This window comes from Amblyraja radiata, chromosome 7 (assembly GCF_010909765.2).
Source record: "Amblyraja radiata isolate CabotCenter1 chromosome 7, sAmbRad1.1.pri, whole genome shotgun sequence".
In the NCBI taxonomy this organism is placed as follows: domain Eukaryota; kingdom Metazoa; phylum Chordata; class Chondrichthyes; order Rajiformes; family Rajidae; genus Amblyraja; species Amblyraja radiata.
The window spans coordinates 27,337,985-27,365,141 of record NC_045962.1 but is presented as its reverse complement, the minus strand read 5'-3'; the positions used below and the strand labels follow the sequence as shown (position 1 = coordinate 27,365,141).

The 27,157-nt window shown below is 42.7% G+C and overlaps 1 protein-coding gene across 5 annotated transcripts in view; it reads left to right on the top strand.

The window, feature by feature from the left end:
• Positions 1 to 27,157, top strand: part of map3k20 (mitogen-activated protein kinase kinase kinase 20) — a 124,838-nt gene that overhangs the window by 8,579 nt on the left and 89,102 nt on the right. For all 5 annotated transcript variants that reach the window (XM_033023937.1, XM_033023939.1, XM_033023938.1 and 2 more), the window contains 4 exons: positions 5,830 to 5,931; positions 14,322 to 14,387; positions 22,688 to 22,716; positions 22,807 to 22,944. In XM_033023937.1, coding sequence (XP_032879828.1) covers positions 5,830 to 5,931; positions 14,322 to 14,387; positions 22,688 to 22,716; positions 22,807 to 22,944 — 335 coding nt within the window. The remainder of the gene's footprint in view (positions 1 to 5,829; positions 5,932 to 14,321; positions 14,388 to 22,687; positions 22,717 to 22,806; positions 22,945 to 27,157) is intronic.

The window sequence follows — 27,157 nt, the reverse complement described above, 5'->3', positions numbered from 1 at the left end:
TTTAATTACTTTGCAAAAATTTCTAAACCCCTGTTTTCCCTTCTTCAATCTGGGGTATTGTGTGTAGATTGATAATTAAAAAAAAAGGATTTAATCAATTTTAATCAAAATAAAGCTGTAAGGTAACAAAATGTGGAAAAAGTATAGGGTTCTGAATACTTTCTGAATGCACTGTAACTTTCCATCTGTTGAAGTCAATAGCATCTCTCAGTCAGTCTTTTTGATTATAGTTTTAAATCTAGTGCACTTACCCAGGATTTTTGTAGATGAACATTTAAACCTCTTTTAATGGTGCACAGCTTTGAATCTTTAAACAAAAAGGAAATATTTCCCTTTACCTCACTCCAACATAATGAGCATAACTTTGTATATCCCGTCAATTAAATCCATAGTTTTAATTACTTAATTATTTTGTGATCTTTTGTAGCTTTGTTTCTTGCATCAATCTCATAATCTGCAAATTTTAGTTTAAGTTTAAAGATGCAGCCAGCTAGCAAGCCTTCAGCCCACTTAGTCCATGCTGACCATTAATCACCCGTTCACATTGTTTCTATGTTAGGACACTTTTGCATCCACTCTCTATGAACTGGGGGCAATCTACAGAGGCCAACTAATCTACAAACCTCCACCCTCTTTGGGATATAGGTGAAAACCGGAGCACCCGGAGGAAACCTGGTCACAGGCAGAACTTGCAAACTCCATGTATCAGTTTTAGTATAATTGCCATATGATAACATTGCCAGATTTGAGAGTTTTTGGTAAGTGCTGAAATTGAAAGAAAACAGAAAGGAAATATACGACAATTTGCATTTAATGTGGACATTTAATTGTTGGGGTGTTTTCTTGTGCTTTGGAGCGAGTGACAGGCTTTTTGACGTGTGGTCCCGTGCTATTTAGATGAATTTCCAGGCATTAGTGGCAAAGAAGTAGACTAGATTTTAGAGATACAGCACGGAAACGGGGCTGTCGGCCTACTGAGTCCACGCCGTCCAGCTATTATTATCTCATACATTAACATCCTACACCAGTGGTTTTCATCCTAGGGGTCGGGACCCCAATGGAGGGTCGTTTGGGGCTTTACAAGGGGACATCAATGGGTCATAAATAACATATCCATTTGTTGAGCCCATTTTTAGGAACCTAACAAAGGTACATACCACATCAGTATTTTGTTCGCGTATGCGCGTACATATGCCAAAAAGGTTAAGAACCACTACACACTAGGAACAATTAAAAATAAATAAATATTATCCTGTACATCTTTGGAATGTGGGAGGAAACGGGAGCACCAGAAGAAAACCCGCGTGGTCACAGGGAGAATGTACAAACTCAATACAGACAGCATCTGTTGTCAGGGTTGAACTTGTGTCTTTGGCACTGTGAGGTAGCAACTTTACAGCTGTGCCACTGTGCTGCCATACTTGAAATAAAATAACCAAATCAATTAGTTTTCTTGTAACCCATTGAGAATTTCTGGCAGAGGGTAATACAGATCCAGCTTCGAGGAAAATGATTATCAACCAGCAACAGCTGGTTACCAACAAATACAACAGAGTTTGTTGATACACGTATATTTGTAATAAGTCATTGTCTACTAAAACATGTTCCATATCAGTTTGGTTTAGTTGCTTGTAATAAAGGCAAATTATTGAGAAATGTTGTGTTGCTAAGAATCAGACTGAAAATTCAATACTGACAAAGGGTTGATAAATGTATGGCAAATAGCAACTCTAAAGCATGTATTAATTGCTTTAGTTGTGTACACCCAATACTTCGCATATGATTGGATGTTAAAATTGAAGTTAAAGTTGTAGTGACTAACAAAGGAAATGGGCAGCTATGTTCTTAGAAGACAGTCAGAAATTGGTTTCTGTTTAACTTTAGAATAATTTAAAAAAAATTCACCTTTAGACAAATAAATGTTCATTGTAGTGCAATTTCCAGTGGCCTCCATAATATTTGGGACAAAGACCCATCATTTATTTATTTGCCTCTACGCCACAATTTGAGATTTGTAATAGAAAAAAAACCACATGTGGTTAAAGGGCACATTGTCAGATTTTAATAAAGGCCATTTTGATACATTTTGGTTTAGCCATGTTGAAATTACAGCAGTGTTTATACACAGCCCCCCCCCCCCCCCAAATTTCAAGGCACCATAATGTTTGGGACACAGCAAAGTCATGTTTTGTATTTTGTTGCATATCCTTTGCATGCAATGACTGCTTGAAGTCTGCGATTCGTGGAGATCACTAGTTGCTGGGGTCCTCAGGTGATATTGCCAGGCCTGTATTGCAGCCATCTTTAGCTTATGTTTGTTTTGGGGGCTAGTCCCCTTCAGTTTTTTCAACATATAAAATGCATGTTCAATTGGGTTCAGATCAGGTGATTGACAGGCCACTCAAGAATTGACCATTTTAGCTTTGAAAAATACATTTGCTTTTGCAGTATGTTTGGGATAATTGTCTTGCTGTAGAATGAACCGCCGACCAATGAGTTTTGAGGCATTTGTTTAAACTTAAGCAGATAGGATGTGTCTATAAACTTCATAATTAATTATGCTACTACCATCAGCAGTTGTATCATCAATGAAGATAAGTGAGCCAGTACCTTCAGCAGCCATACATGCCCAGGCCATAACACCCCCACCACCGTGTTTCACAGATGAGGTGGTATGCTTTGGATCTTGGGCAATTCCTTCTCTCCTCCATACTTTGCTCTTGCCATCACTCTGATATAAGTTGGTCTTTGTCTCATCTGTCCACAAGGCATTTTTACAGAACTGTGGTTGCTCTTTTAAGTACTTCTTGGCAAACTGTAACCTGGCCATCCTATTTTTGCGGCTAACCAGTGGTTTACATCTTGCAGTGTAGCCTCTGTATTTCTGTTCATTAAGCCTTCTGTGGACAGTGGTCATTGACAAATCCACACCTGACTCCCGAAGAGTGTTACTGATCTGTTGGACAGATGTTTGGGGTTTTTCTTTATTATAGAGAGAATTCTTCTGTCATCAGCTGTGGAGGTCTTCCTTGGCCTGCCAGTCCCTTTGTGATTAGTCAACTCACAAGTGCTCTCTTTTTTTAATGATGTTCCAAACGTAAGCATACGGTTTGGCTGATGTCTCTAACAATTTTATTCTTCTTTCAGTCTCATAATGGCTTCTTTGACTTTCATTGGCACAACTTTGGTCCTCATGTTGATAAACAGCAATAAAAGTTTCCAAAGGTGATGGAAAGACTGCAGGAAAGACTAGGTACTGAGAGCTCTTGTATACCTGCATTAAGGAGGCAATTAAACACACCTGAGTAATTACAAACGCCTGTCGAGCCATGTGTCCCAAAAATTATGGTGCCTTGAAATGGGGGGACTTGTATGAACACAGCTGTGGTTTCTACACGGTGAAACTAAAATGTATAAAAATGGCCTTTAATAAAATCTGACAATGTGCACTTTAACCACGTGATTTTTTTCTATTTCAAATCTCAAATTGTGGAGTACAGAGGCAAATAATTAAATGATGGGTCTTTGTCCCAAACATTATGGAGGGCACTGTATGTAATGTGTTATGTTCTGGGAGCGAGAACCTGCAGAAGCTTGGTTCTGTACATCAAGGTAAATGTTTTAATTTGCAATTAAACTCCTGTCAGGCATTTCAGATTCTTTATAAACATGAAATCTCTCTCTTTCAATGTGTGTATCCTTTGTGTTCATATTTTGTCTCTCATTCTCTCAGCATAACTAAACATAACTGGGTATTTATTTGGAATACATTTGTTTGCCTTTATCGTTATCCAATTATAAGACTGATGCTTTGCATTTCTTTGTGCTAATATTTGTAATTTCTGTATTAATTTTGCTACCTTCATCACTTCTCTCTCTGAAGGCTTAACAAACTGCCATTTCAAATTGCTTTTGTATAGCTTGGCACCTTTTTATGGAACTCTGCAGTCTGCTCCAGCATTTATAGGTTAAGCGGAGTTTACATGGTTTATTGACACCTTTGGTGTCTATCAATGCTTTTTGAAAATACCCATACCAAGAATAGTTTGTAATAGTTTTGCATAATAAAAACAAAGTGAAGCAAATACTTAATAGGTCAGGCAGCATCAATGAAAAGACAAGCAATGAACATTTCAGGTCGAAGACCTCTAATCTGAACTGAGAAAGCAAGTTAGACTAAGTGGCATATAAAGTAGTAAAGGCTATGGCTGTTACAAAGGATGTGTTTGTAAAAGTTTGAAACATTGGAGCCATTGAATGAACAGTTAAGATCATTTGTCTATCTGGCATACTGTAATGTATAGTCTGGCCTATTGAGGAATGCAGATCAGGTCAGAATGTACAAACAAATGGGGAAAAAGGAGGGTAGATACTGATACAAACAAGCGAATATTATTTGAAGATGGAAAATTCCACTCAATTCACTCCCCCAACTTTGTTGTTTTGATTTTTAATTGCTTTGTTCTTCTGATCCTATAAATTCAGTTACTTAAGAAGTAACTGGAATAAAGTCACTCCAAACTCTTCAGATTTTGGAATTATAATGCCAGAGAAGCAATTAGCGCAGACAGCAAACTTCAGGATTTCAGAACGTGCATAGTTTAATGTGATATTTCAAACTTCTTGTTCAGTAGCTGACTCATGACGCATAAGTTGCACCGCTTTGCAGTTTTTTTCCTATTCATTAAAATCAAGTGTAATCACTTAAAATGCACTGAAAATGTTACTGATGTGTGAATATTGTATTCAAATTTTGTATTCAAATTTATTGTCATTGTCTCAATTAGAGACAACGAAATGAATTTCCCTTTACAGTCAGTATCATAAAAATAAATAAATAATAAATAATAAAACATTAAAAATAAAATAGAATTAAAAAAAAAAGCACAAACACAGAAAGTCCACGACACAACATAACACAATGGCACCAAGGTGAGGAAGGCACCATAGTCTAGCCAGCCTCCCCTCCGATCTTCCCAGATGTTCACCCGTGGTCGGGGTCTTCCAAGCACCCGCAGTCGCCACCCCGGGCAGCCCAATGCTCAGGCCCTCTCGCCGGGCTGATGGGATGCCGAACCCCGACGGTGAAAATCCTCCTCAGCGGCCCGGACCTCCCGCTCAGCCGCCTCCCATCGGAGTCCACAGCTCCCGAGTCCGCAGGCCGAGCCGGGCAGAGTCGCAGGACCCCACGATGTTTGTCAGCGCCGCCCGCGTTCGGAGCTCCGCGAACCACAGCTCCAGGATGGCGGTGCCGCAGGCCCAGCACTCCGGGCTCCAGACGGCGATCCCCGGTAAGGCATCGCCAGCCCCGCGATGTATCAGCGCTGTCCCGCCGCTGCTGGAGCTCTGGTCGGTCCAGGCAGGAAAGGCCGCGCCAATCCAGTAGGTAGGCTGCTGAGGGGGGGCGAGGACGCGACTCGAATAATAGTCGCGTCCTCTCCAGGACATTATCCCCCTTACCGTACCCTCTTCCCCCACATTAAATAATAAAAAAAAAACATTAAAAACACACTTCAACATAACAAAAAAAACGAAAAAACAAAAAGATACCGGGCTGAAGGTGGAGGCAGCTGGCACCAGCGCCACCGGAAGTACAATATGAAAGTGTTTAAAGAATGTGATCTTGAAAAATTGAATTGATATATTTATTGCTACTTTAATTATCTAGCAAGTAGGTAAGTCTAACATGTAAGTACATTTGCAGTATTTATACATTTGTGCCTGTGAACTGTTACTACCTTCTTAATTGGGAAACATTTATTATTAATTATATTTAAAAACCGTAAAGAAAAATTTAGGTAATAGTTGACGTTTTGCTTTACTTTGCAGAATATGCTCCTGGAGGTTCATTATATGATTATTTGTCCAGCGATGAAAGTGAAGAAATTGTCATGGATCAAATTATGTCCTGGGGGACTGATATTGCCAAAGGTATGTGAATCATAAATGGCTTTTTTATTGTATATTTTAAACTATTCATTGCTATTCAGTGATGGCTTTCAGAAAGTTATTGCGCACATAGCTTTGAAAAGGGAATTAATCTGTTTTAGCAGTACTGTACATCAGCTCCATGGTTTGTCTCAGTTCACTCGGTAGGGATAACATACTGGTTAATTGGATGAACTCAAAATTCTGGACTTGTGATCAAATGACAGAATTAAATAAAATTGAATCTTGCTAACACTTCCCATGAAGCTACCAGTCTGGGGTTTAAAAAGAAAAGTTGATTGCTGTCCTTAATGGGAGGAATTCTGTCTTTCTTACCTGTTCTAGCCTTTGTGTGACTGCACTAGCACCAATGTACTTTTACTGAACTGTGAAGGCAGTTAAGTCCTATTAAGGAAACACTAATCGTTAGCATAGTCAGTAGTAAACTTTGCTTTAGATATTCTCTTCATTTTATATCAGTTTCAGAAGTTTGCGGATGACACTAAGCTGGGGGGCAGTGTTAGCTGTGAGGAGGATGCTAGGAGGCTGCAAGGTGACTTGGATGGGTTGGGTGAGTGGGCAAATGCATGGCAGATGCAGTATAAAGTGGATAAATGTGAGGTTATCCATTTTGGTGGCAAAAACAGGAAAGTAGACTATTATCTGAATGGTGGCCGATTAGGAAAAGGGTAGATGCAACGAGACCTGGGTGTCATGGTACACCAGTCATTGAAAGTAGGAATGCAGGTGCAGCAGGCAGTGAAGAAAGCAAATGGTTTGTTAGCATTCATAGCAAAAGGATTTGAGTATAAGAGCAGGGAGGTTCTACTGCAGTTGTACAGGGTCTTGGTGAGACCACACCTGGAGTATTGCATACAGTTTTGGTCTCCTAATCTGAGGAAAGACATTCTTTCCATAGAGGGAGTACAGAGAAGGTCCCAGACTGATTCCTGGGTGGCAGGACTTTCATATGAAGACAGACTGGATAGACTCGGCTTGTACACGCTAGAATTTAGACGATTGAGGGGGGATCAAACTTACAAAATTCTTAAGGGGTTGGACAGGCTAGATGCAGGAAGATTATTCCCGATGTTGGGGAAGTCCAGAACTAGGGGTCACAGTTTAAGGATAAGAGGGAAGTATTTTAGGACCGAGATGAGAAAAACATTTTTTACACAGAGAGTGATGAATCTGTGGAATTCTCTGCCACAGAAGGTAGTTGAGGCCAGTTCATTGGCTATATTTAAGAGGGAGTTAGATGTGGCCCTTGTGGCTAAAGGGATTAGGGGGTATGAAGAGAAGGCAGGGATGGGATACTGAGTTGGATGATCAGCCATGATCATATCGAATGGCGGTGCAGGCTCGAAGGGCCGAATGGCCTACTCCTGCACCTATTTTCTATGTTTCTATTACTATCTGTTTTCATATTTTTGGTAGCTTATGCTCATATCTATTTTCTCCTGGACTTTTTAGTCATCCTTCGCTGATTTCTAAATCAATCTCTATCATTGTATGCCTTTTTCTTTCAATTTGAGACCATACCTGATTTAGACACAAAATTCTGGAGTAACTCCGAGATTGGGGGGAGGGAGAGCAATGACAGAGCTACGGGGTACCGAGAAGACGCGTGTGAGGGCTTCCTCTGTGATGGAAGAGGGGAACCCCCGTTCTCTAAAGAATGAGGACATCTCGGATGTCCTGGTATGGAAGATATCTTGGGTGTTGATGCAGCGTAGACGGAGGAATTGGGAGTAGGGGATAGAGTCCTTGCAGGAAGCAGGGTGGGAAGAAGTGTAATCGAGATAGTTGTGGGAGTTAATGGGTTTGTAATATACATCAGTTGATACTCTATCTCCTGTGATGGAGACGGTGAGATCAAGAAAGGGGAGGGAGATGTCGGAGGTGGTCCAAATGAATTTGAGTGCAGGATGGAAATTGGAGGTGAAGTTAATGAAGTCCATGAGTTCTGCATGTGTAGCACCGATGCAGTCGTCAATGTAATGGAGATAGAGTTCGGGGATATGGCCAGTGTACGCCTGGAACAGGGATTGTTCAACGTACCCTACAAAGCAGCAGGCATAGCTGGGGCCCATGCAAATGCCCATAGCTACGCCTTAGATTTGGAGGAAATGGGAGGAGACGAAGGAGAAGTTGTTAAGGGCGAGGACTAGCTCCGCTAGGCAGAGGAGAGTGTTAGTAGAGGGAAATTGTCTGGTTCTGCGATCGAGGAAGAAACGGAGGGCTTTCAGGCCTTCCTGGTGGGGGATGGAGGTGCAGAGTGACTGAACGTCCATAGTAAAGATGAGGGAACTGATTTCCTTAGTTATCCATTAATGAATCATTATTTTCTTAGAACCATATCTCTTGTTGAGAGTAATTAATTATCTCCTTTAATATCGTCAATTGTTTTTCTTGCCTTTTTAAATCAATGTTCCTGGCCATTTCTGTCTTTCTGCTACTGCAATTGGCTTTATTTAAGTTGATTCCATTCTCCAGCTGAATATGGTTCAATTATGTCATGATCATCAGAGGATCCTTTACCATTAGGTCATTAATTAATTATGTTTCATTACACCTGACCAAATCTAAAATAGCCTAGTCCTTACTTGGCTCCACCATATATTGTTCTGAGAAATTATCCTGAATTCATTTTATGAACTCATCTTCAAGCCATCCTTGCCAATGTGATTTGTTCCATTTATGTGGCAATGTCATCTACGATTGTGGTAATAAGTCATCTACAATTTGTTCCGTTTATGTGGCAATAAGTCATCTACGATTAATACAGTATCTTTCAAGCCTCCATTATTTTTTTGATTTATACTCTGTTCTTTGGTTTAGCTACTGTTAGGGAGCCTATAAAGTACTTTCACAACATACTTTTTTTCCCTTTCTATTTCTTATCTCTACTCAAACTGATTCTGTACCTTGATTCAACAACCCAAATTCATTTCTCTATTCACACAGCTATGCCATATTCCTTCCTGCACCCCTTCCAAAACAATGGCAGAACACCGGCGCAGCTGGTATGGCTGCTGTCTCACAGTGCCAGAGATCCGGTTTCGAACCTGACCTTGGATGCTGTCTTTGTGGAGTTTGCACATTCTCCCTGTGACTGCGTGGTTTCTTCCAGGTGCTCTGGTATCCTTCCCAATCCCAAATACGAGTGGGTTTGTATTGGGTTCTGTAAACTGCCCCTAGTCTGTAAGGAATGGATGTGAAAGTGGAATAACATAGAAGTAGTGTGAATTGGTGATCAGTGGTCAACGTGCACTCGGTGGGTGAAGGGCCTGTTTCCATGCTGTGTCTCTAAAGTAAACTAAAATGGTAGTATACTGGAATATTCAGTTTCTAGCTTTGGTCTTCGTGCAACCCTATCTCTATAATGGATGTCAGATCATACCTATTTATTTCTATTTGTGGTATCCTATTGTGATTGCTGCATGCATTCAGGTAAAGAACCGTTAATTTAGTTCCCTTTAACATTGTTTTGTACTCTGATAGTGGTGTTGAGATGTTGCTCTTAATGGAGGTCTGGGACCAGTGATGTTCCACAGAAATCAGTGTTGGCATCTCTGCTGTTTGTGATTATATATAAATGACTCAATCAAAAATGTAGAAGGGCTGATTAGTAAATTGGCAGATGACAGATGACAGCAGTTGGTGGATAATGAGGAAAGTTGTCAATGGATATAGCAGGATAAAACAGATGGAGATATGGGCTTGGTGGAACGGCAGATTAAGTTAAATTCAAGCCAGTGTGAAGTGTTGCACTTTGGGAGATCGAATATAAGTGGAAAGTATGCAAGTAAATTGCAGAACCCTTAGGAACATGATGTAAAGAAGAATCTTGGGGTGCAAGTCCATAGCTTCCTAAAAGTGGCTACACAAGTACATAAGATGTTAAAGAAGGCATACGGCATGCTTGCTTATATCAGTCAGGATATTGTATAAAAGTCAGGAAGTCATCGTGCAGCTGTATAAATCTTTTTGGACAGATCATATTTGGTGTATTGAGTGCCATTCTGGAGATTACATTACAGGAAGGATGTGTATGTTTGGGAGATGATGAAGAGGTTTGCCAGAATGTTGTCTGGATTAGAGAATATTAGCTATAAGGAGAGGACAAATTTGGTTTGCTTTCTCTGAAGCATGGAGGCTGAAGGGAAAATCTGATAGAAATGTATGAAGTTATGAGAAACACAATAAGGTAGACAGATTCTTTTTCCCAGAGTAAAAATTCAGATACCAGAATGCATATCTTTTAAGGTTAGAGAGGGAAAGTTTACAGTAGTTTTTGTTTACACAGAGTGGTAATTGCCTAGAATGTGCTGCCAGAAAGGGTGATTGAAGCAGATATGATAAGAGGAATTTAGACAGGCGCACAACATGCTGGCAATTGAGTTTAGTTTAATTTGAATACCATGCTCAACATAGACATCATGGGGTAAAGGGCGTGTCCTTGTGTTCTAATGTTCTACGCTACATTCTGACCTGATCCTTTCCTCTCATCTGAAACATCCACATACTTTCCCCTCCACTTTCTTTAATATTCAGTTTAATGGACAACTGGACTGATCATGCCTATTTTGTGTCATCGCCCAAGCGAAATTTGTACCTGGTATTCAAAAGTAGAGAGGATAGGAATTGAGAGAGGAAAGTAATCTTAATGAAGTGTTGAAGTGATGTGTAGAAATACAGTAAATTGGTGCAGACTATCTTGGTTCCATAGCAATAGCCGTCTAATGGGCCTGTCCCACAGGCGATTTTTCAGGCGACTGCCGGCGACTATCAAGTTGCCAGTAGGCGCCTGAAAAACTGGCAACTGGAACGATGACTGTCAGAGTGGAACGCACACGCGCACGCACGCACACACACACACACACTTTTAAAAGTATACAGATAGCTAGATATATGATTGAAAGCATCAAGCACTGAGGGCATTTAATTTATGACATCCCAGCAGACATATTCTATCCCAATCCTTTTACTTGATTCCATCATCTAGAATTTCTAATTCCCAAGGGACTGGGGAACAGCTGTTCTCTATGAAATTAGAAGACAGAGAGAGACTGGACTATTAAAACATTGTATGTTTTACTAAATTGTACATTTCCATTCTTGCTAGTTTGAGAAGAATTTACTGCAGTATTAAATTGTCAAGTAGAAAAATTAGATGTTAGCTAGCATGCAGCAATCAGATTTATAAATCCTAATTATATTATTATTCCAGAAGTTAATATCAATTCTGTTAATCTGTTTTGTGGTGTTTCACAGTTTGTACAATCATTTGTTGGAATTTTCTCTATTCAGTTGCACTGCACTATGTTTCATTTCCTGAATCGGAGGATCTGTGTTCCCAGATCTCATGCAATCCAGTCTTGCAAATTAAAAACTTATTTTATAAATATCAACTCTATATGACAACTTCACCCAGTGTCCCGCTTAAGACTAAAAACATCCTGTAATAAATCGTACATGAAACAACAATGCATATTGGAAAAAAATGTTAGATGATCAGAACAAGTAAATTTGGAATAAATGGTATATTCTGACAACTGTATTGTAAGAGTGGAGTGTAAATTCACAGTTTATTTTCCATTTTGGGCAAGACATATAATGTGAGTGCAGGGAGATTGTGCGAAAACTATGTAAAGCAACTGCTCGGTAAGCTTTGGCACCTTGATTCGTTTCTGGTCAGCACGATACAGGAAGATTGTGATAGCACCAGAGTTATGAGAAATTATTGGCTTGTCTGAAGTCGTTTTATTTGGAACAAATATACACCAAAGGAAGATTTCACTGTGCAACATAGTGGCGCAGCTGGAAGCGCCAGAAACATGGGTTTGATCATGACGTCGGGTACTGTCTGTGTGAAGCATCTATATTATTATTATTATTATTATTATATTACTAAAACTCTCATCTTGTTTGTTTGTATGTATGCTCCAGAAACTCTGCCAAAACGGTACATGATAGCGCTACAATTTCTGGCCCACCTTACTCGCCATTGCCCCGCGATGTAAATGAAATACGTTTCGTTCAGATTGATGTGATATTTTAGAAGTTATTGCCATTTAAAACTTAAATTAACTAGAAACAGTGCCCCCAAATGCCGGCCGCGCCTGCGCAGTTGGGGGAGGCCCGTCAGCCGCATCACAATTTGCAATGGTGACATGGCAGTGATGCAAAATGACGCTGTCTCCCCGTGCATTCGTAGTGGCCCCTGTATCCGCACGTGCACAGTTGCGGAAGGCTTGCTGGGCCGAAATCGCCATTTTGGCTGAACATCGTGTCGTGTATGGGTGAGTGGTGGAATATTGCGTTGGGGGACCGGGACCCAACGGGTCCACGCTTAACCTAGTAGAAAATTGGTGCAGGAGGCCATTTGGCCCTTCGAACCAGCATCGCTGCAGTTTGTACGTCATCCCTGTGACCCCATGGGTGTCCCGGGTGCTCTGCTTTTCTCCCACATCACAAAAACATGTGGATTTGCAGGTTAATTGGCCCCAGTAAAATTGTCCCTAATGTGTAGAGTGGATGAGAAAGTGGGTTAACACAGAACTAGTGTGAATGGGTGATCGATGGTCGGCATAGACTAGATGGGCTGAAGGTCCTGTTTCCATGCTTTTTAAAAAAAACTAAGCTAAACATCTATGACTGGGCAAATGGAAAGAACCCATTTTTCTTAAAGGATAGTTTTCTAACCAGGAAATATAGATTTTAGAAAGTTGAAAGATTAGAGGGATGTTGGAGAGGCCTGGAACTCAGTGCCTCAAAATATGGTGGAGACAGAGTCTCATTGTTGTTTTTGAAGTTACTTGATGTGCTGTAATCTACAAGGTTCTGGACAATAGCTAAAAAGTTGGATTAGGCTGAATATTTGGCCAGTCATGGGGATGATGGACTACATTGCTTCTATTTGTGCTGTTACTTTTTTATTCTCTGCATGGGCTGCATAGGATCAAAAGAATACATTGTAAAGAAAGATAGATTGTGGAACTAATTGTTTCCCAAACAAATCTAAAACTGAAAATGGTTGATATGATAAAAAATAATCCTATATGTAGATAGAGCTCTTAAAGATAGCGGAGTCAAGGGATATGGGGAGAAGGCAGGAACGGGGTACTGATTGTGGATGATCAGCCATGATCACATTGAATGGCGGTGCTGGCTCAAAGGGCCAAATGGCCTATTCCTGCACCTATTGTCTATTTCTATTAATAAACAATTTGTCTTCTAATGCCAGCTTTAAAATACAAAAGATTTTTTGCAATTGGAGCAGCTGACCTTTTTAATCTTAATTTGCAATATTTTATGAAGAAATTGCAGGGTGTCACTATTTCCTGGTGTTGGTTAGCTCTGTAATGTTAAGTGATGTCAAAGGTCAAAAACTTTATTTGCCATTTGTGCTTACACACATAGGAACTCTTGTGCGTCAAAAAAAGGTAGGAACTATGTGGCTTGCCAATTGAAAATGTCATCTGTTGTACTGGGATATGACCTGTTCTTCTAAAAGCACTGAAGAAATATGTTGCATGACACAGTATTGACAAGGGAAAGCCTGGGTGAACTCAGCTGGATTATCATATTAGCTCATTGCGCAGATCGGGTAATTTATAAAAGTTGTCTCCTGGGTTAGAGAGCACTATTATGGTCTGGTTACCTCGTATTACTGATTACCCTATTATGTTCTGGTTACTCAGTATTACTGATAATTTATTGTATTATTTATTATTGTATATTATTTGTTGTGTTGCTTTAATGTACCTGTAACAGGTAATGATTAATCTGTTCCAGATGCAAATGACAATTAAATACTTGAAATCTCTCTCTTGAGCCAAATCTGCTAGGAGTTTCTGCTATTTTCCGCTGGTGGCTTTTTTTGAAAAGAATTACGTGACAGCACATATATTTGTGGTCACTTTGGTTAAAATTAGCAACTCTCCCTTTAACCCCAATCATACTCTTTAACCTCCTTACCCCATCAAATTTCAATTCAAATTACACCCAACTCGACCTTGTACTCATTATCTTCATTCCATTTTACTCCTCCCTTTGATTTGAGTTTGCTCTTCTAAAACATAAACACATTGACCTATGAGCCCTTCATAACCGCGTTCCCCATGCTTCCAGCTTCTCCAGCATTTGGCCAAATCTTGTATTTCCAACAATCTTGTTTCCTGATACATTATTCCCTCTGTATTGATTTCTGCAGTCATTCGTGCCCTGGGAATCAGAACCATTTTCCGTGTGTTGAATTTAAATATAACTGTCTGATGTTTTCTTTCATTGTAGGTCCTAAAGCTTATTCTTACATTTTGTTGAGTTGTTGCAATTGAATTTATTGTGATGGCATCTTATGAAAGTTTAGTTCATTTGTCTTCTTACAGGTTTGCATTACTTACACATGGATGCTCCCATAAAAGTAATCCACCGGGACCTCAAATCACGAAATGGTAAGCAGACCAACATGTCATATGCTTTCTTAACTTTGCTGTAAAGGAACATGATAGCATAAGCAGTAAAATAAAGTCTGAATTCTGCAAGGAGGATAGCTTTAGGTTGAAATCTTGGGGAATGACAATGATAACTACACGAGGTGCTATTTGTCCTGCTGCTGGCAAAATTGTATCCTAATGTTGTTCAACAGATGCCTGTTCTTGGCTCGCTGTTCCTTCCACTTTAATCCTGGGTGATGGGTCCATATTGGGATGCAGAGTAATGCAGCACAAAAGCTTTCCCATTATTGCCAACCTGTTGTGCCGATGACATTTGGGACAGTGAGACCCCCACCTCCAGGCTCACCAGCTGTTAAAGCTGTCACTGAAATTCAAAAATGCAAAATCATGTCCGGGGGGGGGGGGGGGGGGGGGGGGTTTGGCCTGTGGCGTTAGCTGATGGTCAGACCACTTACGGTCGAACCCTCGTCAGTGGTTACGAGGGCTGTCGCGTGACGTCATGGGTTAAGGGGAGTGTCCTGCTATATAAGCAGATCTCGCCTTGAGATCATGAGTGTACAGGTAACATAGCTCGAGGCAACGCCCTCACTCAGCTGCAGCAGCAATAACTGAATGAATCAATATGTTAGAGGACCAAACTTGCATGTACACCAGCCATGTAATGTCTGAATAAAGCAACTGTTTGTTCACCACATTTGGTATCGCCACAGTTTACAAAAAATACTGGTTTATTAAAAAAATATATTAAAATTCAAAAGTACTTGCACATACTTAAACAATTGTCTATTTGAAATAAATGAATTAAATCAAATAAAATAAGGAGTATGTAGAACGAGGTGCCAGAGGAAGTTACGTGGTAGTTGAAACAGGTGCTAAAACAACATTTAAAAGACACTTGGACAGGTTCATGGATAGGAAAGGTTTAGAGTGATATGGCTGTATGCGCAGTGCTCAAAATTAACGGGTGTCAACGGCGACCTATAGTCCCGCCGGGCAACCTAAATGCCATGCCATTTTGTCCGGCTTGGCAAGCACCCGGGACACCTATTGTTCAACTCTGAGCGGGTCCCCCTCTCTATCTCTCTCTCTCTCTCTCTCTCTCTGTCACTCTCCGTCTCCGCCCGCCATCCGTGTCCAGGCCGCCGGGTCTCCGCTCTCCGCTCACTCATCATCTGCCGGTAGGAAGGAACTGCAGATGCTGGTTTAAACTGAAGATAGACACAAAAAGCAGGAGTAACTCAACAGGTCAGACACAATCTCTGGACAAAAGGAAAATATTACGTTTTGGGTTGGGTCTGAAAAAGGTTCCTGCACACGTTCGGAATGTGAAAGGAAACAAGAGCACCCGGGGAAATACCCATGCGATCAAAGGGAAAAGGAGCAAACTCCATACGGACAGCACCAATACTCAGGATCAATTCCGGGTCTCTAGCAATTTTATGCAGCAACTTTATGGCCAATGTACTGCCCCATAGTCTTGAACTAAATTAAAACATACAGTGGCTGTAAAGGGGGACATAGCGTCATTTAGAGATTTAAGACTGAAAATGGATAGTTTCTTTTTTTATTAGTAACCAAAGTTATCAACGTATAATCTTTTGTGTGTTGGAAAATAAAATATAGTGGCACAGCTGGTAGACATGCTGCCTCACAGGCCAGAGATCTGTGTTCGATCCTGTCCTCGGGCACTGGCTGTGTTGAATTTGCACATTCTCCCTGCAAGCGTGTGGGTTTCCTCCCACATCCCAAAGACGCATTGGCTTTGTAGGTAAACTTGTCTCTGTAAAATTGTCCCTAATGTGTAGGGAATGGGTGAGGAAAGTGGGATAACAGAACTTGTGTGAATCAGTACACAAAAATGCTGGAGAAACTCAGCGGGTGAGGCAGCATCTATGGAGCGAAGGAAATAGGCGACGTTTCGGGTCAAGACCCTTCTTCAGACTGATGTGAGGGTCGGGGGGGGGGGGGGGGGGGGGAAGAAGAAAGGAAGAAGGGAGACAGTGGGCTGAGAGAGAGCTGGGAAGCGGAGGAGAAAGCAGGGACAACTTGAAATTGGAAAAGTCAATGTTCATACCGCTGGGGTGTAAACTGCCCAAGCAAAATATGAGGTGCTGCTCCTCCAATTTACAGTGGGCCTCACTATGGCCATGGAGGAGACCCAGGACAGAAAGGTCGGATTCGGAATGGGAGGGGGATTTGAAGTGCTGAGTCACCGGGAGATCAGGTTGGTTATTGCGAACTGAGCGGAGGTGTTTGGCGAAGCGATCGCGAAGCCTGCACTTGTTCTCACCGAGGTTGATCATATGTTGAATAATCCAACCAAGATTTTTATTTGGAATTGGAAAGAAATAATAGAAATTGCATTCATTGCAACGTGTAAAAAGAGATGAGATACTGTATTGTAATTTTGCTGCATGTCATTGTGGTATATATCATGTCTTGATTGGTGAATATGTTTAGTTTGTGACTTTATTTGAAGCAGAAATAATCTGTGAATGCTTCATTGACCATAATTCTGACTGGTAACTACGTACTTCGTCCGAGCACATTATCGCACTCGTCATGCAAGCCGCCTTAAATGATCACCTAAACTGTAATTTTTGGCAACCTAAAAAGCTGCCGAGGTTGCCCGGCTGGCATCAGAGAAAAAAAGTTAAGTGAGAGTCCTGCACGCGGGCAAATGGGACAAACCTAGATGGGGCATCTTGATCGGTTTGAATGAGTTGGGCTGATCAGCCTCTTTCTGTGATGTATTGCTCTTTTAAAAAAAGATTAGTGACTATGTGGATACAAAGAACTGCAGATACTACTAAGTTACTATGTTCCCGACAGTCATATCTCCCTATTGATTTCAGTGTGGGTGCGCTGTAGTGCAGGAGTAAGGGCAGATTTTTCTGCCTGAGAGTTGGAGGTTTGCAGAGGATCATACTGCCTAGGCACGGAAATCGCTTTGTGCCGGGCGATGAAAAGCCCGCTAACAGGCCGATTCAAACTCCCTCTATGATCTTTGCTCCACGGACGTCTCCCTCCTCCAATCACCGCGCTCTATCCTCAGTCCCACCCCCCCACTTCCGCCTCTGACCAACACTTCCCTCCTCCAATGATCGCTCTGAATCATCATGGGGCCCCCCAACTGCCTGCTGACCGACGTCTCTCTCGTCCAATCGGCGCCCTCGATCATCAGTCCCACCCCCAATGTCTCGCTGAAAGCGGAGATTTTTAATAGCTTTTTTTTGCTGAGTTTTAAAATACGGATTACGAATCAAGGGAGGGGGCGGATTGTCCCTCGCCTCTCAAAACATGGGGGGGACTTGTCCCCCCTGGGATCTCTGCCCTTGATATACTGCCCACTGGACTGTAGGGGAAGTCCACCAATGCAAAGCAGCTGACAACACGGGTGACATAATACAAGGTGCTGCTGCTGATTTAACATTTAGCAATTTTTCACAAATAAACATGGATATGTCTGGTGCACGAACTGCCTCCTACCTTAAAAAATCCTCTTCAGTTGTGCAAAAGCTGAAAACTACTCTGAATACTATAATACAGTCAAAGTTGCACTGTGTTCCGTACACTCTCCTGTGCCGGACATAAGCTTGTTTAGAGCAGATTAATGCGTAGATGAGCAAAATAGGAAATTCACCTTTAGAAAATCATGCAAGTGTTATTATATTTTTCAACTGCAAATTGCTGCAAGGCTGCACTTTATTCCTTTTGTAGAGTCATAGAATAATACAACATGAAACAGTCCCTTTTACCCAACTTGTCCACACCGACCAACATGCCCCATCTGCACTAGTCCCACCTGTCTGCGTTTGGCCCATATCCTTCAAAACCAATCCTATCCATGTACCTGAGCAAATGTTTTTAAAACATTGTGATATTCCCTGCCTCAATTACCTCCTCTAGCAGCTTGTTCCATATACCTACCATCCAATGTGTAAAAAAATAGGTTGTCCCTCATGTTCCGATTAAATATTTTTCCCCTCAACTCTGTCCTCTGGTTCTTGATTCTCATACTCTGGATAAAAGACTCCGTACATTTATTAAACATTATCTATTCCTTTCATGATCCTCTGCACCTCTATTCACTCCGCTCCAAGGAATAAAGTCCTAGCCTGCTCAAACGCTCCCTATAGCATTGGCTCTCAAGTCCTGGCAACATCCTCGTAAACCTTCTCTACATCCTTAACAACATCATTTTGATAACAAGGTGACCAAAACCAAAGACTCTAAACGTGGCATCACCGATGTCTTGTATAACTGTAACATAACCTCCCAACTTCTATACACAATACTCTGACTGATGAATGCCAATGTGCTGAAAGCCTTCTTAATCACCCAGCCTGGAAAATAATTTAATTGTGCGTTTGCCCTTTTCTCTCTCCGGTTTCCCTTTTTGCTTTAATGTACTTTTAAAATCTCGGGATTATCCTTAATATTATCTGTACTTTTTATGCCCTCGATTTCCTTTTTTAGTGTACTCCTTAATTTCCGAAACGCCTCCAGGGTTACACTTGATCCTAGCTGCCTTTACCTGCCTCATTCCTCCTCCTTATTCTTGACCAGTGCCTCAATTTCTCTCATCATTCAAACTTCCTTACACCTATCTGCCTTGCCCTTCGCGCTATTAGGAACATGCATGTCCTTGACTCTTGTCAACACACTTTTAAAAAATATCCCACTTTCCGGCTGTTACTTTTCCTTCAAACCACCTGCAGCAATCAATTTGAGCGAGTTTCTGTCTAATACCTTCAAAGTTGACCTTGTTCTAATTTATAATTTTAACTCGTGGGCCCAAACTGACTATCCATACCTATCCTAAACCTAATAGTACGGTGGTCACTGGTCCCAAAAGACTCATCCATAAGGTCATAAGTGATAGGAGCAGAATTAGGCCATTCGGCCCATTACAGAAATGTTAGGTGTTGCATTTTGGGATGTCTAACAAGGGCAGGGCCTAAACAGTGAATAGTAGGCCTCTGGGCAATATTGTAGAGCAGAGGGATCCAGGAGTACAGGTGCATGGTTCCTTGAAGGTCGAGTCGCAGGTGGATAAGGTGGCCAAAAAGGCTTTTGGCACATTGACCTTCATCAGTCAGAGTATTGTGTATAGAAGTTGGGAGGTTATGTTGCAGTTGTATAAGATGTTGGTATTTAGAGTATTGTGTTCAGTTCTGGGTACCATGTTATAGGAAAGAAATTGTCAAGCTTGAAAGGGTTAAGAGAAGATTTATGAGGATGTTGCTAGGACTAGAGGGTCTGAGCTATAGGGAGAGGTTGAGTAGGCTGGGTCTCAATTCCTTGGAGTGCAGGAGGATGAGGGGTGATCTTATAGAGGTGCATTGGGTAGATGCACAGAATCTCTTGCCCAGAATAGGGTAAAAGAGGATCAGAGGACATAGATTCAAGGTGAAGGGGAAGGGGAAAAGATTGAATAGGAATCGGGGATAGCTTTTTCACACAAAGGATAGTGAGTGTATGGAACAAGCTGCCCGAGGAGGTAGTTGAGGCTGGGACTATCCCAACGTTTAAGAAACAGTTAGACAGGTACATGGATAGGACAAGTTTGGAGGGATGTGGACCAAGCGCAGGCAGGTGGGACTAGTGTAGCTGGGACATGTTGGCTGGTGTGGGCAAGTTGGGCCAAAGGGCCTGTTTCCACACTGTATCACTCTCTGTCTACACTGCCATTCAATCATGGCTGATCTATCTCTCCATCCTAACCCCATTCTCCTGCCGTCTCCCCATAACCCCAGACACCTGTACTAATCAAGAATCTATCTATCTCTGCTTTAAAAATATCCATTGACTTGGCTTGCACAGCATTCTGTGGTAAATAATTCCACAGATTCATCACCGACTAAAGAAATTATTTCTCATCCAAAAGGAATGCCCTTTAATTCTGAAGCTATGACCTCTAGTCCTAGACTCCCATTAGTGGAAACATCATCTCTATCCAAGCCTTTCACTATTCGGTACATTTAAAAGTGGTCCCCCCCCCTCATTCTCTAAACTCCAGTGAGTACAGGCCTAGTGCCGTCAAATGCTGAACATATGTTACCTCACTCGTTCCTGGGATCATTCTTGTAATCCTCCTCTGGACCCTGTCCAGGGCCAGCACATCCTTCCTCAAATATGGTGCCCTAAATTGCTCACAATACATAAACACTTCATCCTCTTGCCTGTCCCAATTTCCTAAGACTAGGCCAAACGTTGCCCTCTCCTGTGTCGTGCCCACTACATATTTCCGTAGGAAACTTTCCTGAACACATTTGACAAATTCTGCCCCATTCTCCTGTCATATTTGCTCTACTAATTCCGATTGAGTATTTGGGGGCCAAATTGTCAATTAGACTATTTTGATATTTTTAGAGTAATACTAGACCAAGTGGGAACCGTTGGGTCCCTGTTACATGGGAGGGCTGATCCCCAAACGCAATATTCCACCACTCACCCATAGCCCCCAACTGCGCAGGCGTGGCTGACGGGTTCCCGTTTTGACGCCCAACTGCGCCTCGCCATCCCTCTTCCTATCCCTAACCTCCATTCCCCCTTCATCCCCCAACATTCCCTCCCCTCCTCTTCACCCTCCCTCTTCACTCCCCTCTCCTTCTCCTCTCCTTCCCTCACTTCTGGGGCTGGGGGTGTGAATAACCCGTGGGTGGGAGGGGGCGGGGGTTGTGAATAATGGGGGAGGGAAGGGAAGGGGGCGGGGGGTGTGGCACTCGGCAGCTTAAGAGCCCATTGTGATTATCATTACTGGACGCTCCTGGAAAAAAGGCTGCTGTGAGAAGCTGCCGTTACCGTTGGCAAATTCCCATTGTGATGTCATTGTGGCACTCAGCAGCTTGAGACCCCATTGTGATTGGTGCACTATGAGTGGCATTGTGACATCATCAGTGGAAAGTCCTGGAAAAAGGCTGTGTGTGAGAACGAGTTTTTGCCTTTTTTTTAAACTTGAATCATCAATAACCTGTGAAATATAGGATGAAATCTTGTGAACCTGATTACTGCGTGGAGGGGAAAATGTGTCAGAATATGTAAACATGTAAGCACTACCATATGGTGTTTTGGTGAAGATACAAAAACACACACACACACACACACACACACACACACACACACACACACACACACACCCGTACTTCCGGTGGCGCTGGTGCCAGCAGCCTCCACCTACAGCCCGGTATCTTTTTGTTTTTTTGTTTATTTAGTTATGTAAAAGTGTGTTTTTTTGTGGTTTTTTTGTGTTTTGATGTGGGGGAAGAGGGTACAGTGCGGGGGATACCGTCCTTCAGCCGCTTCCTGGTGAAGACGCGACTATTATTCGAGTCGCGTCCTCGCCCCCCCCCCCCCCCCAGCGGCCTACCTACTGGATTGGCGTGGACTTTCCTGCCAGGATCGACCAGAGCTCCAGCAGCGGCGGGACAGCGCTGTAACATCGCGAGGCTGGCGATGCCTTACCGGGGATCGCCGTCTGGAGCCTGGAGTGCTGGACCTGTGGCACCGACATCATGGAGCTGCGGTTTGTGGAGCTCCCAACGCGGGCGGCGCTGATGGACAGCGCGGGGTCCTGCGACTCTGCCCGGCTCGGCCGCTGCGGACTCGGGAGCTGCGGACTCGGGAGCTGCGGACTCGGGAGCTGCGGGAGGCGGCTGATCGGGAGGTCCGGGCCGCTGAGGAGGAGGATGTTCACCGTCGGGGTTCGGCGTCGGCGTTCCACCAGCCCGGCGTGAGGGCCTGAACATCGGGCCACCCGGGGCGGCGACTGCGGGTGCTAGGAAGGCCTCGACCACGAGTGAACATCTGGGAAGAACGGAGGGGAGGCTGGCTGGACTATGGTGCCTTCCTCACCTTGGTGCCACTGTGTTATGTTGTGTCGTGGACTTTCAGTGTTTGTGCTTTTTTTTAAATTCTATTTTATTTTTAATATGTTCTATTATTTATTATTATTTATTTATTTTTATTTTTATTTTTATGATACTGCCTGTAAGGGAAATTCATTTCGTTGTCTCTAACTGAGACAATGACAATAAATTTGAATACAATACAATACAATACAACACACACACACACACACACACACACACACACACACACACACACACACGCACACACACACACACACACACACACACACACACACGCTTTTAATAGTATATAGATTTTGAAAAATCTTCTGTCCCCGGATCAGTGGCTGATATATTGCAGATTGTTTATTATGCTTGATATCATATGCATTTAATGTAGAAGCTGCCTATTTGAACTAATATTTAATCTTTTGTTTTATCTAGTGGTGCTTGCTGCAGACAACATTTTAAAGGTGAGTAGTCAAAGTTTCACCTGAGGTTGTTTCAAAACTTAGCAAATTGAAAAGAAAATGATTATCGGATGCCTGTATATTTTCTCCTAGATATGTGATTTTGGTGCATCAAGGTTTCACTCCCATACGACACACATGAGCCTGGTGGGGACCTTCCCATGGATGGCACCAGAGGTTATACAGAGCTTGCCTGTGGCTGAAACCTGTGATACATACTCCTATGGTGTGGTAGGTGCAGCACTAAACATGCCACATGTTATTTACCTGCAATTTTCTCTTCAAAGTGATTTATAATTAAAAATATTTATTTTATTCTTGATATTCTGTGGCAAAAATAATATTTCAATTGATATATTAACTTTTATATAATTTTTTTAAATCCCTGTCAATATTTTTAGTCTCTGACAAGGAAAACTTTCAAAATGTACTCATCGCATCTAGGTTTTGCTCTGCAAATGCATGCTTTCAAATATACTTTAACGCTGCAAGAATCCTGAATGCAGATTTCACATTTAGAAATGGAGCTAGTGTAGGCACAGAACCGATAGCTAAAACCCTAAACCTTTTGGCCTCAAGTTTTAGGTTTTAACTTGGAAGTTTTGTCACAGATTATGCTCAAAACTTTGTTAGCTTCAATTTTAAGCATCATCTATAATCTGGTTGGAGCCAGTGGAATTTAGTAGCGACATGAATCATCATTTTTTTAAAAGTTCACTTAAAATTATACTGTTTAATATGTGTAAATATGATAACAGCACAGTTTATGAAAATTGGTGGCAAGGGGTTTATCAACAATAGTCCAAAATCTATAAGAAACAAGTATTTAGAAAACTGAAACTGACTTTCTTCAAGTATGCAGAACTGTTCATTAAATATGTTGGTATGGTTAATTTCTTGATAAAGTTAAAAACTGTACTGAAGATATTTTAAAAACATACATATTGATATTTTGTGTGGGGGATGAGTGCGTGCTTCAACTTTACGCATGATTTGAAAGCCACAGTTGTGATTCAATAGACCCATGCGATGGTTTGATTGATTCGTCCTTGAGGACAATAGATGTTTTTTTAAATTCCTGGGTTGTAAGCCAGAGGAAATCTGTAGTCTTCCGATCCAGGAGTTTCCGTGGGAAGGTTTGTCAGATTTTGACAGCCAACACAACACACTTGTTCATTTCCAGCTGGTCAAATGTCTATTTGGAATAATTGAATGGAAAGAAGAAGATTATTGTCTTAAGCAATCGAAATTCACATTAAAGAATTTCTGTCTTTCCCTCTAGAGCCTACGTGTAGCTTGCAGACTTTGTGGAACCAATCATGAAGTATATTGTAGTAAATAAGTTGTTTTTAAAATGGCAGTCATCACAAACCTGAATGAAATGATGCTTTTGTTAGATTATTGGATAATATATGATGAAACTGTCATTCAGCCCACCAACTAGCCTTTTAATATGTTCATCCAATGATTCCCACTTTCTGGCTCTTTCTTCAAAGCCATATGTTTTTTCTCCCATGAGATACTACTCTGATTATTTTTGTATGGGCCACTTTTATTTAACCTTTTTGTATCAACTTTTAAATTCCTCATACTAACAAATCAAAAAACATTTGATTGGATCTATTCTGGCTATTTTACCATCAGCCTAAATCTGCCTTCTCTGGTACTAATGATAGTGTTATAGAAAGATGCAGCACAGGAACAGACCCTTTGGCTGTTAATTCCATGCCAACTATCTACCCATTTACACTAACACTAAGTTCATCCCATTTTATTCTCCCCACATTCCCATTGACTACCCCAGTTGATTCTACTACTGGATAAATTTATAGTAGTTAAGAAACCTCTCAATCTCCACATATTTGGGAGGAAACCCATGTAGTCCTAGGAAGAGCGCGCTAACTACACGCCGAGGGCACTCAAGGTCAGGATTGAACCTGGGACTCGAACTGTGGGGCAGCCAACCTACTAGCTGTGCATTGTGTCATCCATGGGTTGCAGTAATAACTATCAACACTCAGATTGCATTGGATATGTGATTAAAGGGATAGGACAAATGTGAATTTTACTTAAATAGTGAGCAAACCTTGAACAGGCTAGTTGGTCACTGTGCAGATATTTTAACACAAAGAAACCTCACGATATCATCATTGGTAGTTACAAAAAATGTATTCAGAATTTTAAATTCTTTGGCTCAAATTAGTTCTGCCTATATAATTCAAATTATACTAGATTAAGTGGGACCCGTTGGGTCCCATGTTCACACGGGAGGCTGGTCCCCCAACGCAATATTCCACCTCTCCTCCAATTCCAATATTGGTTGCCATGGGGGGGGGGCTTTCTGGAGCGCTAGTATGGGTGTAGTGGGCTGAAGGGACTGGTTTCCAGAGGGCTAGTATGGACATTATGGGCCAAATGGATTCTTGGCCTGGCAGCTCAGTCACTCAGGCCTGGTGGGCTGGCAGCTCAGTCACTCAGGGCTGGTGTGCTGGCAGCTCCGCCACTCAGGGCTGGTGGGTTGGCAGCCCCGCCACTCAGGGCTGGTGGGCTGGCAGCTCAGTCACTCAGGGCTGCTCGACTGGCAGTTAACTCGCTGCGATTACTTGAAATTCCATTTCAAGCAGATTGTAGGCCACTAAATTCAATTTCATAGCATTTCAAGCAGAGTGCAGGCCATCAAATTGCCAAACAACTCATTGCATTGTCATTAAGGGCTAACAAATCATTTATTGCAAGTACTTTGCAGACTCGCAGTTCAGTTGATTCACAGCTTAGAATCACAGTTGTGGACTCTCCTTCACGATCTTCCAGAGTGACTGACTCACGTCCAGGCATCCGGGGTTTTATAGTCCTGGCCCCCTCCCCCCTTGGAAGGGGCATTACCTTCATCTTGGTGATTGACAGGCAAGAGGACCAATCAGCTAATCTCACACTCATAACTTTTTTATTTGTCATCGATCAGAAAAATCCTCGTGGCTGCCTCAGCAGAGGACTGAGTAAGATGGCCAAAAATCAGAGCGATATATGGTAGCGTTTTTTCTAAAATCAATATACAGCGCAGACAGGAAGTGGTCAAGATGAAACATATATAAATATATACGTGTGTGTGTGTGTGTATATCATATATATATATACATACACACACACACACACATGTATGTATGTGTATATATATGTATATATATATATGTGTGTGTGTGTATATATGTGTATATGTATGTGTATATATATATATATGTGTGTGTGTATATATATATATATATATATATATATGTGTGTGTGTATACATATCTATATTACTAAAAGTCTGTTCTTGACCGGTTTTGGCCATCTGTGCTGCGATTTCCGAGAGAATGCCGCCATCTACGGCCGTCATTTTTGGCCACCTCGCTCAGAGCCCCCCTCCGCCGCATGTGTGACGAGGATTTTTCCCGTCGATGAAAATTGACAGAGATATTAATGTTTTTACAAAATTCCCCATTCTCTCTGCTGCCCCTGCTGGGGGGAGGGACTCTAAAACCAGGAAGTGGTGTGCCTCAATCAGTCTCTGCAAGCGGTGTGCCTCAATCAGAGCTCTGAATGACACTGAACAAATGTCTACAGCACTGTGAGTGCCCTTAATTTGGTTTTAAAATGAAAATATGGATAGAGGTAAAAAAGCACTGCCTGCAAATGGTTGTTTGGGGTGAAGTAAAAAGGCACTCTCCTCTCTTTCTCCCCCCCCCCTTTCCTCTCCCCCCCCCCCCCCACCCCTCTCCTTCCTCTCCCCCCCTCTCCTCTCCCCCCCCTCTCCTCTCCCCCCCCCTCTCCTCTCCCCCCCTCTCCTCCCTCCCCCCTCTCCTCCCTCCCCCCTCTCCTCTCTCCCCCCCTCTCCTCTCTCTCCCCCCCTCTCCTCTCTCTCCCCCCCTCTCCTCTCTCCCCCCCTCTCCTCTCTCCCCCCCTCTCCTCTCTCCCCCCCTCTCCTCTCTCCCCCCCTCTTCTCTCCCCACCCTCTCATCTCCCAACCCTCTCTCCTCTCCCCCCCTCTCCTCTCCCTCCCCTCTCCTCTCCCCCCCCCCCTCCTCTCCTCTCCCCCCCTCTCCTCTCCCCCCTCTCTCTCCCCCCCCTCTCCTCTCCCCCCCCCTCATCCTCTCCCCCCCTCTCCTCTCCCCCCCTCTCCTCTCCCCCCCCTCTCCTCCCCCCCCCCCTCCCCCCCCCCCTCTCCTCCCTTCTCCCCCCTCCCCCCTCCCCCCTCCTCCACCCTCCCCCACCTCCCCCCTCTCCTCCCCCCCCTCACCCCCTCCCCCTCTCCTCTCCTCTTCCCCCCTCTCGTCTCCCCCCTCTCCTCTCCCCCATCTCTCCTCTCCCCCCCCTCCTCCCCCTCTCTTCCCCCTCCCCTCTCCCCTCTCCTCTCCCCCCTCTCCTCTCTCCTCTCCCCTCCTCTCCTCTCCCCCCTCACCTGTGT